Below are 16,019 nucleotides of genomic sequence, written 5' to 3' on the forward strand. Positions count from 1 at the left end.
CGAATCCTCGCGAAACGCCGATTTTTACCGCTGAGCAAATTAAAGGTTGAATTTACCAGCGGTAGCAAATCGGAAACGGAAATTTTGCCGCAAAAAAAAAAGTCATTATCATCACAGGCAGCCCCTCGGAATCGAGGGAGACTTGCTTCCACTCTAAACACGAGCCCTGAGGTGGCTGAACAGCCCAATACGGGAACCACAGTCCCTGTCACAGGTGGGACAGATAGACGTTGAGGGAAGGGGAGGGTGGGACAGATAGACGTTGAGGGAAGGGGGAGGGTGGGACAGATAGACGTTGAGGGAAGGGGAGGGTGGGACAGATAGACGTTGAGGGAAGGGGGAGGGTGGGACAGATAGACGTTGAGGGAAGGGGGAGGGTGGGACAGATAGACGTTGAGGGAAGGGGAGGGTGGGACAGATAGACGTTGAGGGAAGGGGAGGGTGGGACAGATAAACGTTGAGGGAAGGGGAGGGTGGGACAGATAGACGTTGAGGGAAGGGGAGGGTGGGACTGGTTTGCCGCACGCTCCTTCCGCTGCCTGCGCTTGGTTTCTGCACACTCTCGGCGACGAGACTCGAGGTGCTCAGCGCCCTCCCGGATACACTCCCTCCACTTAGGGCGGACTGGTCTTTGGGCCGGGGACTCCCAGGTGTCGGTGGGGGATGTTGCACTTTATCAGGGAGGCTTTGAGGGTGTCCCTTGTAACGTTTCCTCTGCCCACCTTTGGCCCGTTTGCCCGTGAAGGAGTTCCGAGTAGAGCGCTTGCTTTGGGGAGTCTCGTGTCTGGGGGACATGTGGACAATGTGGCCCTGCCCAGCGGAGCTGGTCAAGTGTGGTCAGTGCTTCGATGCTGGGGATGTTGGCCTGGTCGAGGACGCTAACGTTGGTGCGTCTGTCCTCCCGGGGGATTTGTAGGATCTTGCGGAGACATCGTTGGTGGTATTTCTCCAGCGACTTGAGGTGTCTACTGTACATGGTCCATGTCTCTGAGCCATACAGGAGGGCGGGTATCACTACAGCCCTGTAGACCATGAGCTTGGTGGTGGATTTGAGGGCCTGGTCTTCGAACACTCTTATTCTCAGGTGACCGAAGGCTGCACTGGCGCACTGGAGGCGGTGTTGGACCTCGTCGTCATCATTTTTGCTGAAAACCAAATTTCTAGCCCTTTGTCTCCAGCCCAAAACAACGATTAACATGCGGCTTATTGGGTCAGTTTTACACATGCCCTGGTTTCTCACACCTGCGATGAAGACCTCCTGAAGCAGGGAAGTCTTACTACAGTTATACAGGGTATTGGTGAGGCCACACCTGGAGTACTGCGTGCAGTTTTGGTTTCCGTATTTACGAAAGGATATACTTGCTTTGGAGGCAGTTCAGAGAAGGTTCACTCGGTTGATTCCGGGGATGAGCGGGTTGACTTATGAGGAAAGGTTGAGGAGGTTGGGCCTCTACTCATTGGAATTCAGAAGAATGAGAGGTGATCTTATCGAAACGTATCAGATTATGAGGGGGGCTCGACAAGGTGGATGCAGAGAGGATGTTTCCACTGATGGGGGAGACTAGAACTAGGGGACATGGTCTTAGAATAAGGGGCTGCCCATTTAAAACTGAGATGTGGAGGAATTTCTTCTCTCAGAGGGTTGTAAATCTGTGGAATTCGCTGCCTCAGAGAGCTGTGGAAGCTGGGACATTGAATATATTTAAGACAGAGATAGACAGTTTCTTAACCGATAAGGGGATAAGGGGGCAGGCAGGGAAGTGGAGCTGAGTCCATGATCGGATCAGCCATGATCGTATTAAATGGTGGAGCAGGCTCGAGGGGCCGAATGGCCCACTCCTGCTCCTATTTCTGATGTTCTTATGTAACTGTGTGTCCCTCCCACAGGATGAAGGACGGGAGGTGTCGGAGGAAGATCAGATCTTCATGGGCAACACCACCAAGCTGGTCCTCCGTGGTGCGGAGCGCAGGGACTCTGGGAGATACGCGTGTCGGGCCGATAATGGGATCGCTCCGCCAGACAGCGCCAGCACTCAGCTGATCGTACGATGTAAGAGGTCAGGAGGTCGTACGGCTTAAACTTAGAAACATAGGAACTAGGAGCAGGAGTAGGCCATTCGGCCCCTCGAGCCTGCACCATTCAATATGATCATGGCTGATCCTCTCTCAACACCATATTCCCGCTTTCTCCCCATACCGCTTGATGCCTTTTGTGTCCAGAAATCTATCCATCGCCCTCTTAAATATATTCAGTGACTTGGCCTCCACAGCCCTCTGTGGTAGAGAATTCCACAGGTTCACCATCCTCTGAGTGAGAACATTTCTCCTCATCTCCATCCTAAATTTCCTACCCCGTATCCTGAGACTGTGACCTCCTTGTTCTAGACTTCCCAGCCCCGGGGTAAACATCCTCCCCGCATCCAGTCTGTCCAACCCCGTCAGAATTTTATACCTTTCAATGAGATCCCCTCTCATTCTTCTAAACCCCAGTGAATACAGGCCCAGTCGACCCAATCTCTCCTCATACGGCAGTCCTGTCATCCCAGGAATCAGTCTGGTGAACCTTCGCTGCACTCCCTCTGTGGCAAGTATATCCTTCCTTAAGCTTAACCAGAGTCAGCACACAGAGCGAGTGATGTGTAAACTGTGCTCCGTCCCACTTTGGGGATCAGGGGGTTGTGAGATAGTCTCCTCCTGCCTCCCTCCCCAGGGACCAGCGTCCAATCCCATCCGGACAGTCCGTCCTTTGCTCCACTTGAATCTGGGGACACTCCCAATCTCCCTGAGTCTAGAGTATAAATCTGACCAAAGATCATGAACGGTTAGTGTAGAGGGAGCTTTACTCTGTATCTAACCCCCTGTACTTGCCCTGGGAGTGTTTGATGGGACAGTGTAGAGGGAGCTTTACTCTGTATCTAACCCCCTGTACCTGTCCTGGGAGTGTTTGATGGGGACAGTGTAGAGGGAGCTTTACTCTGTATCTAACCCCTGTACCTGCCCTGGGAGTGTTTGCTGGGACAATGTAGAGGGAGCTTTACTCTGTATCTAACCCCCTGTACCTGCCGTGGGAGTGTTTGATGGGACAGTGTAGAGGGAGCTTTACTCTGTATCTAACCCCCTGTACCTGCCCTGGGAGTGTTTGCTGGGACAGTGTAGAGGGAGCTTTACTCTGTATCTAACCCCGTGCTGTACCTGCCCTGGGAGTGTTTGATGGGACAGTGTAGAGGGAGCTTTACTCTGTATCTAACCCCCTGTACCTGCCCTGGGTGTGTTTGATGGGGACAGTGTAGAGGGAGCTTTACTCTGTATCTAACCCCCTGTACCTGCCCTGGGAGTGTTTGATGGGACAGTGTAGAGGGAGCTTTACTCTGTATCTAACCCCCTGTACCTGCCCTGGGAGTGTTTGATGGGACAGTGTAGAGGGAGCTTTACTCTATATCTAACCCCCTGTACCTGCCCTGGGAGTGTTTGATGGGGACAGTGTAGAGGGAGCTCTGGGTCACAGGTGTATTTGATTTTTTCCAGTTAAACCAGAGTTACAGAAAGGTGTGGAGCTGAGCAAAGTGGCTGTGGTGGGAGATGGAACGAGTGCCGCCATCCTGATCTGCAAAGCCGAGGGAGTTCCCAACGTGGTGTTCAGCTGGGCAAAGAACGGGGTGTCCCTGGAGCCCGAGAACCCCAGGTACGTGAGGTTGTTCCCGTAAGGAATGGGAGCAGGAGTCGGCCATTCGGCCCCTCGAGCCTGCTCCACCATTTAATGAGATCGCGGCTGATCTTCGACCTCAACTCCACTTTCCCGCCCGATCCCTCGATTCCCTTAATATCTAAAAATCTCTCGATCTCAGCCTTGACTATACTCAACGACTGAGCCTCCACAGCCCCCTGGGGCAGAGAATTCCAAAGATTCACCACCCTCTGAGTGAAGAAATTCCTCCTCATCTCAGTCCTAAATGGCCGACCCCTTATCCTGAGACTGTGTGAGCCCTGGTTCTAGACTCTCCAGCCCGGGGGGGGGAAACACCCTCCCTGCATCTACCCTGTCAAGCCCTGTAAGTATTGTGTATGTTTCATTCTTCTAAACTGAAGAGAATATCGGCCCAGTCTACTCAATCTCTCCTCATAGGACAATCCCCCCATCCCCGGAATCAGTCTGGTGAACCTTCGCTGCACTCCCTCTATGGCAAGTATATCCTTCCTTTGGTAAGGAGACCCAAACTGTACACAATACTCCAGGTGTGCAAAACATAAAAACAGGTAGCAAAAGCTTTTACGGATATATAAAACGGAAAAGAGTGACTAAAGTAAATGTTGCTCCCTTCGAAGATGAGAAGGGAAATGATGGGAAATGTGGAAATGGCTGAGACCTTAAACAATTATTTTGCTTTGGTCTTCACAGTGGAAGACACAGAAACCATGCCAAAAATTGCTGGTCACAGGAATGTGGGAAGGGAGGACCTCGAGACAATCACTATCACTAGGGGGGTAGTGCTGGACAGGCTAATGGGACTCAAGGTAGACAAGTCCCCTGGTCCTGATGAAATGCATCCCAGGGTATTAAAAGAGATGGCGGAAGTTATCGCAGATGCATTCGTTATAATCTACCAAAACTCTCTGGACTCTGGGGAGGTACCAGCGGATTGGAAAGCAGCTAATGTAATGCCTCTGTTTAAAAAAGGGGGCAGACAAAAGGCAGGTAACTATAGGCCGGTTAGTTTAACATCTGTAGTGGGGAAAATGCTTGAAGCTATCATTAAGGAAGAAATAGCGGAACATCTAGATAGGAATAGTGCAATCAAGCAGACACAGCATGATTCATGAAGGGGAAATCAAGTTTAACTAATTTACTGGAATTCTTTGAGGATATAACGAGCATGGTGGATAGAGGTGTACCGATGGATGTGGTGTATTTAGATTTCCAAAAGGCATTTGATAAGGTGCCACACAAAAGGTTACTGCAGAAGATAAAGGTACGCGGAGTCAGAGGAAATGTATTAGCATGGATAGAGAATTGGCTGGCTAGCAGAAAGCAGACAGTCGGGATAAATGGGTCCTTTTCGGGTTGGAAATCGGTGGTTAGTGGTGTGCCACAGGGATCGGTGCTGGGACCACAACTGTTTACAATATACATAGATGACCTGGAAGAGGGGACAGAGTGTAGTGCAACAAAATTTACAGATGACACCAAGATTAGTGGGAAAGCGGGTTGTGTAGAGGACACAGAGAGGCTGCAAAGAGATTTAGATAGGTTAAGCGAATGGGCTAAGGTTTGGCAGATGGAATACAATGTCGGAAAGTGTGAGGTCATCCACCTTGGGGAAAAAAACAGTAAAAGGGAATATTATTTGAATGGGGAGAAATTACAACATGCTGCGGTGCAGAGGGACCTGGGGGTCCTTGTGCGTGATTCCCAAAAAGTTAGTTTGCAGGTGCAGCAGGTAATCAGGAAGGCGAATGGAATGTTGGCCTTCATTGCGAGAGGGATGGAGTACAAAAGCAGGGAGGTCCTGCTGCAACTGTACAGGGTATTGGTGAGGCCGCACCTGGAGTACTGCGTGCAGTTTTGGTCACCTTACTTAAGGAAGGATATACTAGCTTTGGAGGGGGTACAGAGACGATTCACTAGGCTGATTCCGGAGATGAGGGGGTTACCTTATGATGATAGATTGAGTAGACTGGGTCTTTACTCCTTGGAGTTCAGAAGGATGAGGGGGTGATCTTATAGAAACATTTAAAATAATGAAAGGGATAGACAAAATAGAGGCAGAGAGGTTGTTTCCACTGGTCGGGGAGACTAGAACTAGGGGGCACAGCCTCAAAGTACGGGGGAGCCAATTTAAAACCGAGTTGAGAAGAAATTTCTTCTCCCAGAGGGTTGTGAATCTGTGGAATTCTCTGCCCAAGGAAGCAGTTGAGGCTAGCTCATTGAATGTATTCAAGTCACAGATAGATAGATTTTTAACCAATAAGGGAATTAAGGGTTACGGGGAGAGGGTGGGTAAGTGGAGCTGAGTCCACGGCCAGATCAGCCGTGATCTTGTTGAATGGCGGAGCAGGTTCGAGGGGCTAGATGGCTTACTCCTGTTCCTAATTCTTATGTTCTTATGTTCTTATGTTCTCACCAGGGCCCTGTATAACTGGAGTAAGATGTCTTCACTCTTGTACCAAATCCTCCTGTAATAAAGGCCAACATACCATTTGCTTTCCTAATTGTTGGTTGTACCTGGTTGAAGGAGGATCATTGTTGAGGACACACGGAGATCTCCCGTGGTCTCTCCCACTGGGATCTCTCCCTCTGAGAGTGAGACACGCTCTCAGTATTGATCTGGGCTCCAGGCTGGGTTATTCCCAGATAGAGTTGATGAGATCACGAGATAAATAGCTATATCATTGGACAGAGAAGGTACGAAGGGATTGGTGAGTAGGATTCCTTGAGGGATATAACACCATAAGAACATCAGCATTAGGGGCAGGAGTTGGCCATTCGGCCCCTCGAGCCTGCTCCGCCATTCAATGAGATCACGGCTGATCTTCCACCTCAACTCCACTTCCCCGCCCGCTCCCCATATCCTTCGATTCCCTTAATATCCAAAAATCTATCTATCTATCTCTGTCGATATGGCAGATAGTGGAGTCGATGAAGGAGATGGGTTGGGGGATGGGGGGAGAAGGTAAGTGGGTGGGATTGGGGGATGGGGGGAGAAGGTGGGTGGGTTTGGGAGATTGGGGAGAAGGTGGGTGGGTTTGGGGGATTGGGGAGAAGGTGGGATACAACCCGTGGATGGAACTTGCCTTCTTCTTGGTCGCTGATTCTCTGCACCCCAGCGAGAGCCAGAACCATGGGAGATATACCCCAGTGAGGAGGGTGGGTGATATACCCCAGTGAGAGGGGTGTGTGATATACCCCAGTGAGAGGGGTGTGTGATATACCCCAGTGAGAGGGGTGTGTGATATACCCCAGTGAGAGGGGGTGGGTGATATACCCCAGTGAGAGGGGGTGGGTGATATACCCCAGTGAGAGGGGTGTGTGATATACCCAAGTGAGAGGGGGTGTGATATACCCCAGTGAGAGGGGGTGTGACATACCCCAGTGAGATGGGTGGGTGATATACCCCAGTGAGAGGGGGTGGGTGATATACCACCGTGAGAGGGGTATGTGATATACCCCAGTGAGAGGGGTGTGTGATATATCCCAGTGAGAGGGATGTGATATACCCCAGTGAGAGGGGTGTGTGATATATCCCAGTGAGAGGGGTGTGATATACCCCAGTGAGAGGGGTGTGTGATATACCCCAGTGAGAGGGGTGTGTGATATATCCCAGTGAGAGGGGTGTGATATACCCCAGTGAGAGGGGTGGGTGATATACCCCAGTGAGAGGGGGGTGTGATACACCCCAGTGAGAGGGGTGTGTGATATACCCCAGTGAGAGGGGGGGGGTGATATATCCCAGTGAGAGGGGTGTGTGATATACCCCAGTGAGAGGGGGGGTGATATACCCCAGTGAGAGGGGTGTGTGATATACCCCAGTGAGAGGGGGGGGTGATATACCCCAGTGAGAGGGGTGTGTGATATACCCCAGTGAGAGGGGGTGGGTGATATACCCCAGTGAGAGGGGTGTGTGATACACCCCCAGTGAGAGGGGTGGGTGATATACCCCAGTGAGAGGGGTGTGTGATATACCCCAGTGAGAGGGGGGGGGTGATATATCCCAGTGAGAGGGGTGTGTGATATACCCCAGTGAGAGGGGGGGGGGTGATATACCCCAGTGAGAGGGGTGTGTGATATACCCCAGTGAGAGGGGTGGGAGATATACCCCAGTGAGAGGGGTGTGTGATATACCCCAGTGAGAGGGGTGGGAGATATACCCCAGTGAGAGGGGTGTGTGATATACCCCAGTGAGAGGGGGGGTGTGATATACCCCAGTGAGAGGGTGTGTGATATACCCCAGTGAGAGGGGTGTGTGATATACCCCAGTGAGAGGGGTGTGATATACCCCAGTGAGAGGGTGTGTGATATACCCCAGTGAGAGGGGTGGGTGATATACCCCAGTGAGAGGGGGTGTGTGATATACCCCAGTGAGAGTGGGGCTGGGAGAGCAGAGGCATTGGAAATTATTGAGTACGAACGACTCCAGAAGGAGCTTTGCCTCACCAACCTGCCTCGCACCCTCTGTGTGTTCTGTGTGTTCTGTGATTTTCTTTGAACTTTAGATATTTACAGAGTACGTTCCAGGAGGGGCCTCTCCACACGAGCTGGTTGACCATGGCCAACGCCACAGCCGCCCTGGACTACGCCACCTTCACCTGCACCGCCCAGAACCCACTGGGGATAGACCTCTTCGACATTCAGCTCGTACGCACCAGTGAGTCCGTCACCCCAGATCCCAGCCAGCAGGAGGCAGCAGAGAACGTGGGGCGGACACGGGGTATCGAGGGAGCCCCTCCCACAGCCCCTGTACACCCTCCCCTATCACCGACCCTACCCCCCTCCCCATCCAACCCCCTCCCACAGCCCCTGTACACCTTCCCCGATCACCAACTCTACCCCCCTCCCCATCCAACCCCCTTCCACAGCCCCTGTACACCCTCCCCTATCACCAACTCTACCCCCCTCCCCATCCAACCCCCTCCCACAGCCCCTGTACACCTTCCCCTATCACCAACTCTACCCCCCTCCCCATCCAACCCCCTTCCACAGCCCCTGTACACCCTCCCCTATCACCAACTGTACCCCCCTCCCCATTCAACCCCCTCCCATAGCCCCTTTACACCCTCCCCTACACCCCTCCCCATCCAACCCCCTCCCACAGCCCCTGTACACCCTCCCCTATCACCAACTCTACCCCCCTCCCCATCCAACCCCCTCCCACAGCCCCTGTACACCCTCCCCTATCACCAACTCTACCCCCCTCCCCATCCAACCCCCTCCCACAGCCCCTGTACACCCTCCCCTATCACCGACCCTACCCCTCGCCCCCCATTTAATTTCATGGTGGAACCTGAACCCAGATATTCAATGTGTTGAGATCTTGCCAGTAAACTTCATTCTTGGCTGGAGGGCAATGGGCCGGGGTGAGACAGGGTGGGGGTTATTGGGAGGTGCAAGGGTAGGGGAAGGGAGAAGGGGTCTCCCACGTTCTACCCGACGTCAACTCGAGGTGATCCAAAACTCGGCTGCCCCCGTGTCCGAACTCGCCCCGAGTCCCGCTCACCCATCACCCCCTGTGCTCACTTACCCCGTGTCCTAACTCGCACCCAGTCCCACTCACCCATCACCCCCTGTGCTCACTGACCCCGTGTCCTAACTCACACCCAGTCCCACTCACCCATCACCCCCTGTGCTCACTGCCCCGTGTCCTAACTCGCACCCAGTCCCACTCACCCATCACCCCCTGTGCTCACTGCCCCCGTGTCCTAACTCGCACCCAGTCCCACTCACCCATCTCCCCCTGTGCTCACTGCCCCCGTGTCCTAACTCGCACCCAGTCCCACTCACCCATCACCCCCTGTGCTCACTGACCCGTGTCCTAACTCGCACCGAGTCCCACTCACCCATCACCCCCTGTGCTCACTGACCCGTGTCCTAACTCGCACCGAGTCCCACTCACCCATCACCCCCTGTGCTCACTGACCCCGTGTCCTAACTCGCACCGAGTCCCACTCACCCATCACCCCCTGTGCTCACTGCCCCGTGTCCTAACTCACACCCAGTCCCACTCACCCATCACCCCCTGTGCTCACTGCCCCGTGTCCTAACTCACACCCAGTCCCACTCACCCATCACCCCCTGTGCTCACTGTCCCGTGTCCTAACTCACACCCAGTCCCACTCACCCATCACCCCCTGTGCTCACTGCCCCGTGTCCTAACTCACACCCAGTCCCACTCACCCATCACCCCCTGTGCTCACTGACCCCGTGTCCTAACTCACACCCAGTCCCACTCACCCATCACCCCCTGTGCTCACTGCCCCGTGTCCTAACTCACACCCAGTCCCACTCACCCATCACCCCCTCTGCTCACTGACCTGCATTGGCTCCCGGTTAGGCAACGCTTCGATTTCAAAATTCTCATCCTCCTGTTCAAGTCCCTCCATGGTCCTCGCCCCTCCCTATCTCTGTAACCCCCTCCAGCCCCTACACCCCTCCCTATCTCTGTAATCTCCTCCAGCCCCTATACCCCTCCCTATCTCTGTAATCTCCTCCAGCCCCTACACTCCTCCCTATCTCTGTAATCTCCTCCAGCCCCTACACCCCTCCCTATCTCTGTAATCTCCTCCAGCCCCTACACCCCTCCCTATCTCTGTAACCCCCTCCAGCCCCTACACCCCTCCTTATCTATGTAACCTCCTCCAGCCCCTACACCCCTCCCTATCTCTGTAATCTCCTCCAGCCCCTACACCCCTCCCTATCTCTGTAATCTCCTCCAGCCCCTACACTCCTCCCTATCTCTGTAATCTCCTCCAGCCCCTACACCCCTCCCTATCTCTGTAACCCCCTCCAGCCCCTACACCCCTCCCTATCTCTGTAATCTCCTCCAGCCCCTACACCCTCCCTATCTCTGTAACCTCCTCCAGCCCTTACATCCCTCCCTATCTCTGTAACCCCCTCCAGCCCCTACACCCCTCCCTATCTCTGTAATCTCCTCCAGCCCCTACACCCTCCCTAACATTCAGGGGTATTCAACATTCAGGAAGGATAGAATAAAAGGAAAAGGAGGTGGGGTAGCATTGCTGGTTAAAGAGGAGATTAATGCAATAGTTAGGAAAGACATTAGCTTGGATGATGTGGAATCTATATGGGTAGAGCTGCAGAACACCAAAGGGCAAAAAACGTTAGTAGGAGTTGTGTACAGACCTCCAAACAGTAATAGGGATGTTGGGGAGGGCATCAAACAGGAAATTAGGGGTGCATTCAATAAAGGTGTAGCAGTTATAATGGGTGACTTTAATATGCACATAGATTGGGCTAGCCAAACTGGAAGCAATACGGTGGAGGAGGATTTCCTGGAGTGCATAAGGGATGGTTTTCTAGACCAATATGTTGAGGAACCAACTAGGGGGGAGGCCATCTTAGACTGGGTGTTGTGTAATGAGAGAGGATTAATTAGCAATCTCATTGTGCGAGGCCCCTTGGGGAAGAGTGACCATAATATGGTGGAATTCTGCATTAGGATGGAGAATGAAACAGTAATTTCAGAGACCATGGTCCAGAACTTAAAGAAGGGTAACTTTGAAGGTATGAGGCGTGAATTGGCTAGGATAGATTGGCGAATGATACTTAGGGGGTTGACTGTGGATGGGCAATGGCAGACATTTAGAGACCACATGGATGAATTACAACAATTGTACATTCCTGTCTGGCGTAAAAATAAAAAAGGGAAGGTGGCTCAACCGTGGCTATCTAGGGAAATCAGGGATAGTATTAAAGCCAAGGAAGTGGCATACAAATTGGCCAGAAATAGCAGCGAACCTGGGGACTGGGAGAAATTTAGAACTCAGCAGAGGAGGACAAAGGGTTTGATTAGGGCAGGGAAAATGGAGTACGAGAAGAAGCTTGCAGGGAACATTAAGGCGGATTGCAAAAGTTTCTATAGGTATGTAAAGAGAAAAAGGTTAGTAAAGACAAACGTAGGTCCCCTGCAGTCAGAATCAGGGGAAGTCATAACGGGGAACAAAGAAATGGCAGACCAATTGAACAAGTACTTTGGTTCGGTATTCACTAAGGAGGATACAAACAACCTTCCGGATATAAAAGGGGTCAGAGGGTCTAGTAAGGAGGGGGAACTGAGGGAAATCTTTATTAGTCGGGAAATTGTGTTGGGGACATTGATGGGATTGAAGGCCGATAAATCCCCAGGGCCTGATGGACTGCATCCTAGAGTACTTAAGGAGGAGGCCTTGGAAATAGCGGATGCATTGACAGTCATTTTCCAACATTCCATTGACTCTGGATCAGTTCCTATGGAGTGGAGGGTAGCCAATGTAACCCCACTTTTTAAAAAAGGAGGGAGAGAGAAAACAGGGAATTATAGACCGGTCAGCCTGACCTCAGTAGTGGGTAAAATGATGGAATCAATTATTAAGGATGTCATAGCAGTGCATCTGGAAAATGGTGACATGTTAGGTCCAAGTCAGCATGGATTTGTGAAAGGGAAATCATGCTTGACAAATCTTCTGGAATTTTTTGAGGATGTTTCCAGTAAAGTGGACAAAGGAGAACCAGTTGATGTGGTATATTTGGACTTTCAGCAGGCTTTCGACAAGGTCCCACACAAGAGATTAATGTGCAAAGTTAAAGCACATGGGATTGGGGGTAGTGTGCTGACGTGGATTGAGAACTGGTTGTCAGACAGGAAGCAAAGAGTAGGAGTAAATGGGGACTTTTCAGAATGGCAGGCAGTGATTATTGGGGTACCGCAAGGTTCTGTGCTGGGGCCCCAGCTGTTTACATTGTACATTAATGATTTAGACGAGGGGATTAAATGCAGTATCTCCAAATTTGCGGATGATACTAAGTTGGGTGGCAGTGTGAGCTGCGAGGAGGATGCTATTAGGCTGCAGAGTGACTTGGATAGGTTAGGTGAGTGGGCAAATGCATGGCAGATGAAGTATAATGTGGATAAATGTGAGGTTATCCACTTTGGTGGTAAAAACAGAGAGACAGACTATTATCTGAATGGTGACAGATTAGGAAAAGGAAAGATGCAACGAGACCTGGGTGTCATGGTACATCAGTCATTGAAGGTTAGCATGCAGGTACAGCAGGCGGTTAAGAAAGCAAATGGCATGTTGGCCTTCATAGCGAGGGGATTTGAATACAGGGGCAGGGAGGTGTTGCTACAGTTGTACAGGGCCTTGGTGAGGCCACATCTGGAGTATTGTGTACAGTTTTGGTCTCCTAACTTGAGGAAGGACATTCTTGCTATTGAGGGAGTGCAGCGAAGGTTAACCAGACTGATTCCCGGGATGGCGGGACTGACCTATCAAGAAAGATTGGATCAACTGGGCTTGTATTCACTGGAGTTCAGAAGAATGAGAGGGGACCTCATAGAAACGTTTAAAATTCTGACGGGTTTAGACAGGTTAGATGCAGAAAGAATGTTCCCAATGTTGGGGAAGTCCAGAACCAGGGGTCACAGTCTGAGGATAAGGGGTAAGCCATTTAGGACCGAGATGCGGAGAAACTTCTTCACCCAGAGAGTGGTGAACCTGTGGAATTCTATACCACAGAAAGTAGTTGAGGCCAATTCACTAAATATATTCAAAAGGGAGTTAGATGAAGTCCTTACTACTCGGGGGATCAAGGGTTATGGCGAGAAAGCAGGAAGGGGGTACTGAAGTTTCATGTTCAGCCATGAACTCATTGAATGGCGGTGCAGGCTAGAAGGGCTGAATGGCCTGCTCCTGCACCTATTTTCTATGTTTCTATGTTTCTATCTCTGTAACCTCCTCCAGCCCTTACATCCCTCCCTATCTCTGTAACCCCCTCCAGCCCCTACACTCCTCCCTATCTCTGTAATCTCCTCCAGCCCCTACACCCCTCCCTATCTCTGTAATCTCCTCCAGCCCCTACACCCCTCCCTATCTCTGTAATCTCCTCCAGCCCCTACACCCCTCCCTATCTCTGTAACCTCCTCCAGCCCCTACACCCCTCCCTATCTCTGTAATCTCCTCCAGCCCCTACACCCCTCCCTATCTCTGTAACCCCCTCCAGCCCCTACACCCCTCCCTATCTCTGTAACCTCCTCCAGCCCTACACCTGTTCCCTATCTCTGTAACCTCCTCCAGCCCCTACACCCCTCCCTATCTCTGTAACCCCCTCCAGCCCCTACATCCCTCCCTATCTCTGTAACCTCCTCCAGCCCTACACCCGTTCCCTATCTCTGTAACCTCCTCCAGCCCCTACACCCCTCCCTATCTCTGTAACCCCCTCCAGCCCCTACATCCCTCCCTATCTCTGTAACCCCCTCCAGCCCCTACATCCCTCCCTATCTCTGTAACCTCCTCCAGCCCCTACACACCTCCCTATCTCTGTAACCTCCTCCAGCCCCTACACCCCTCCCTATCTCTGTAACCTCCTCCAGCCCCTACACCCCTCCCTATCTCTGTAACCTCCTCCAGTCCTTACATCCCTCCCTATCTCTGTAACCCCCTCCAGCCCCTACATCCCTCCCTATCTCTGTAACCTCCTCCAGCCCCTACACCCCTCCCTATCTCTGTAACCCCCTCCAGCCCCTACACCCCTCCCTATCTCTGTAACCCCCTCCAGCCCCTACACCCCTCCCTATCTCTGTAACCCCCTCCAGCCCCTACACCCCTCCCTATCTCTGTAACCCCCTCCAGCCCCTACACCCCTCCCTATCTCTGTAACCCCTTCCAGCCCCTACAAACCCCCGAGATCTCTGCGCCCCTCTAATTCTGCCCTCCTGACCATCCCTGATTATAATCGCTCCACCATCGGTGGCCGTGCCTTCAGCTGCCTGGGCCCCAAGCTCTGGAACTCCCTCCCTAAACCTCTCCGCCTCTCTCTCCTCCTTCAAGACACTCCTTAAAACCCACCCCTTTGACCAAAGCTGCACTACTTTCTCCTCATGCAGTTCGGTGCCAAATTTCTTGTCTCATAACACCCCTGTGAAGCGGCTGAGGAAGTTTCCCAATGTTAAAGGCGCGATATAAATGCAAGGTTTTGTTGTTAAACAGGGCAAGTCTCGCGTTCAGTAAGTAGTCCTGTCTCCTCGCCCGCTCATTCCCAACGTGACTGTGGTGAGCATTACATCAGAAACAGGAGCAGGAGTCGGCCATTCGGCCCCTCGAGCCTGCTCCGCCATTTAATACCATCATGGCTGATCCCATCGTGGACTCAGCTCCACTTCCCCGCCCGCTCCCCATAACCCTTCACTCCCTTATCGCTCAAAAATCTGTCTATCTCCACCTTAAATATATTCAATGTCCCGGCCTCCACAGCTCTCTGGGGCAGAGAATTCCACAGATTTACAACCCTCAGAGAGAAGAAATTCCTCCTCATCTCAGTTTTAAATGGGCGGCCCCTTATTCTAAGACCATGCCCCCTAGTTCTAGTCTCCCCCATCAGTGGAAACATCCTCTCTGCATCCACCTTGTCGAGCCCCCTCATAATCTGATACGTTTCGATAAGATCACCTCTCATTCTTCTGAATTCCAATGAGTAGAGGCCCAACCTCCTCAACCTTTCCTCATAAGTCAACCCCCTCATCCCCGGAATCAACCGAGTGAACCTTCTCTGAACTGCCTCCAAAGCAAGTATATCCTTTCGTAAATACGGAAACCAAAACTGCACGCAGTACTCCAGGTGTGGCCTCACCTATACCCTGTATAACTGGAGCAAGACTTCCCTGCTTTTATACTCCATCCCCCTTTGCAATAAAGGCCAAGATACCATTGGCCTTCCTGATCACTTGCTGTGCCCTGCGTGTTAACCCCCTCGGTCTCCCCTTCTCTCACCAGGCAGACCCGATCCTCCGACCGGGCTGAAGATACTGAGTAAAACCCACAACTCTGTCACACTGGCCTGGAGGGCGGGCTTCGATGGGGGTCTGGAGCAACGGTTCCAAGTCAGGTAAGGGGGCCTGGGGGGATGACGACCTCACCCGAGGGAGAGAGGGGTGGGGCAGCGGTGGGGGGTGGGTGACCGAGGGCAGGTGGGCAAAGACTGGGTCTGATGGGTCTGGGGGAAACTGCTCCAAATGGTTTGATGGTTAACTTTGTTCCTCTTCATTACATTCTGTGTATGGCGCCGATTCTGGGTACGGAAATATAGGCCAGGATAGTCAACAATGAAAGCATTTATTCTGTATCCAGGCGGTAAATATTCTTGTTCTGGTAACATTGCAATACGAGATTCCTTTACATATATGCAAATTTCTCTCAATAACATGTGAAATAAAACAGGCGAGTATATATTCTGTTCCGTATATTGGTATATTATATAAGAACATCAGAAACAGGAGCAGGAGTGGGCCATTCGGCCCCTCGAGCCTGCTCTG

The 16,019-nt window shown here is 52.0% G+C and overlaps 1 protein-coding gene across 1 annotated transcript in view; it reads left to right on the forward strand.

Moving 5' to 3' along the window:
- Positions 1-16,019, forward strand: part of nphs1 (NPHS1 adhesion molecule, nephrin) — a 133,659-nt gene that overhangs the window by 82,874 nt on the left and 34,766 nt on the right. The window contains exons 18-21 of the mRNA XM_070872301.1: positions 1,888-2,050; positions 3,526-3,682; positions 8,209-8,360; positions 15,481-15,592. Of these exons, the coding sequence (XP_070728402.1) occupies positions 1,888-2,050; positions 3,526-3,682; positions 8,209-8,360; positions 15,481-15,592 (584 nt within the window). The remainder of the gene's footprint in view (positions 1-1,887; positions 2,051-3,525; positions 3,683-8,208; positions 8,361-15,480; positions 15,593-16,019) is intronic.

This window comes from Pristiophorus japonicus, unplaced genomic scaffold, assembly GCF_044704955.1.
Source record: "Pristiophorus japonicus isolate sPriJap1 unplaced genomic scaffold, sPriJap1.hap1 HAP1_SCAFFOLD_304, whole genome shotgun sequence".
NCBI classification, from domain to species: domain Eukaryota; kingdom Metazoa; phylum Chordata; class Chondrichthyes; family Pristiophoridae; genus Pristiophorus; species Pristiophorus japonicus.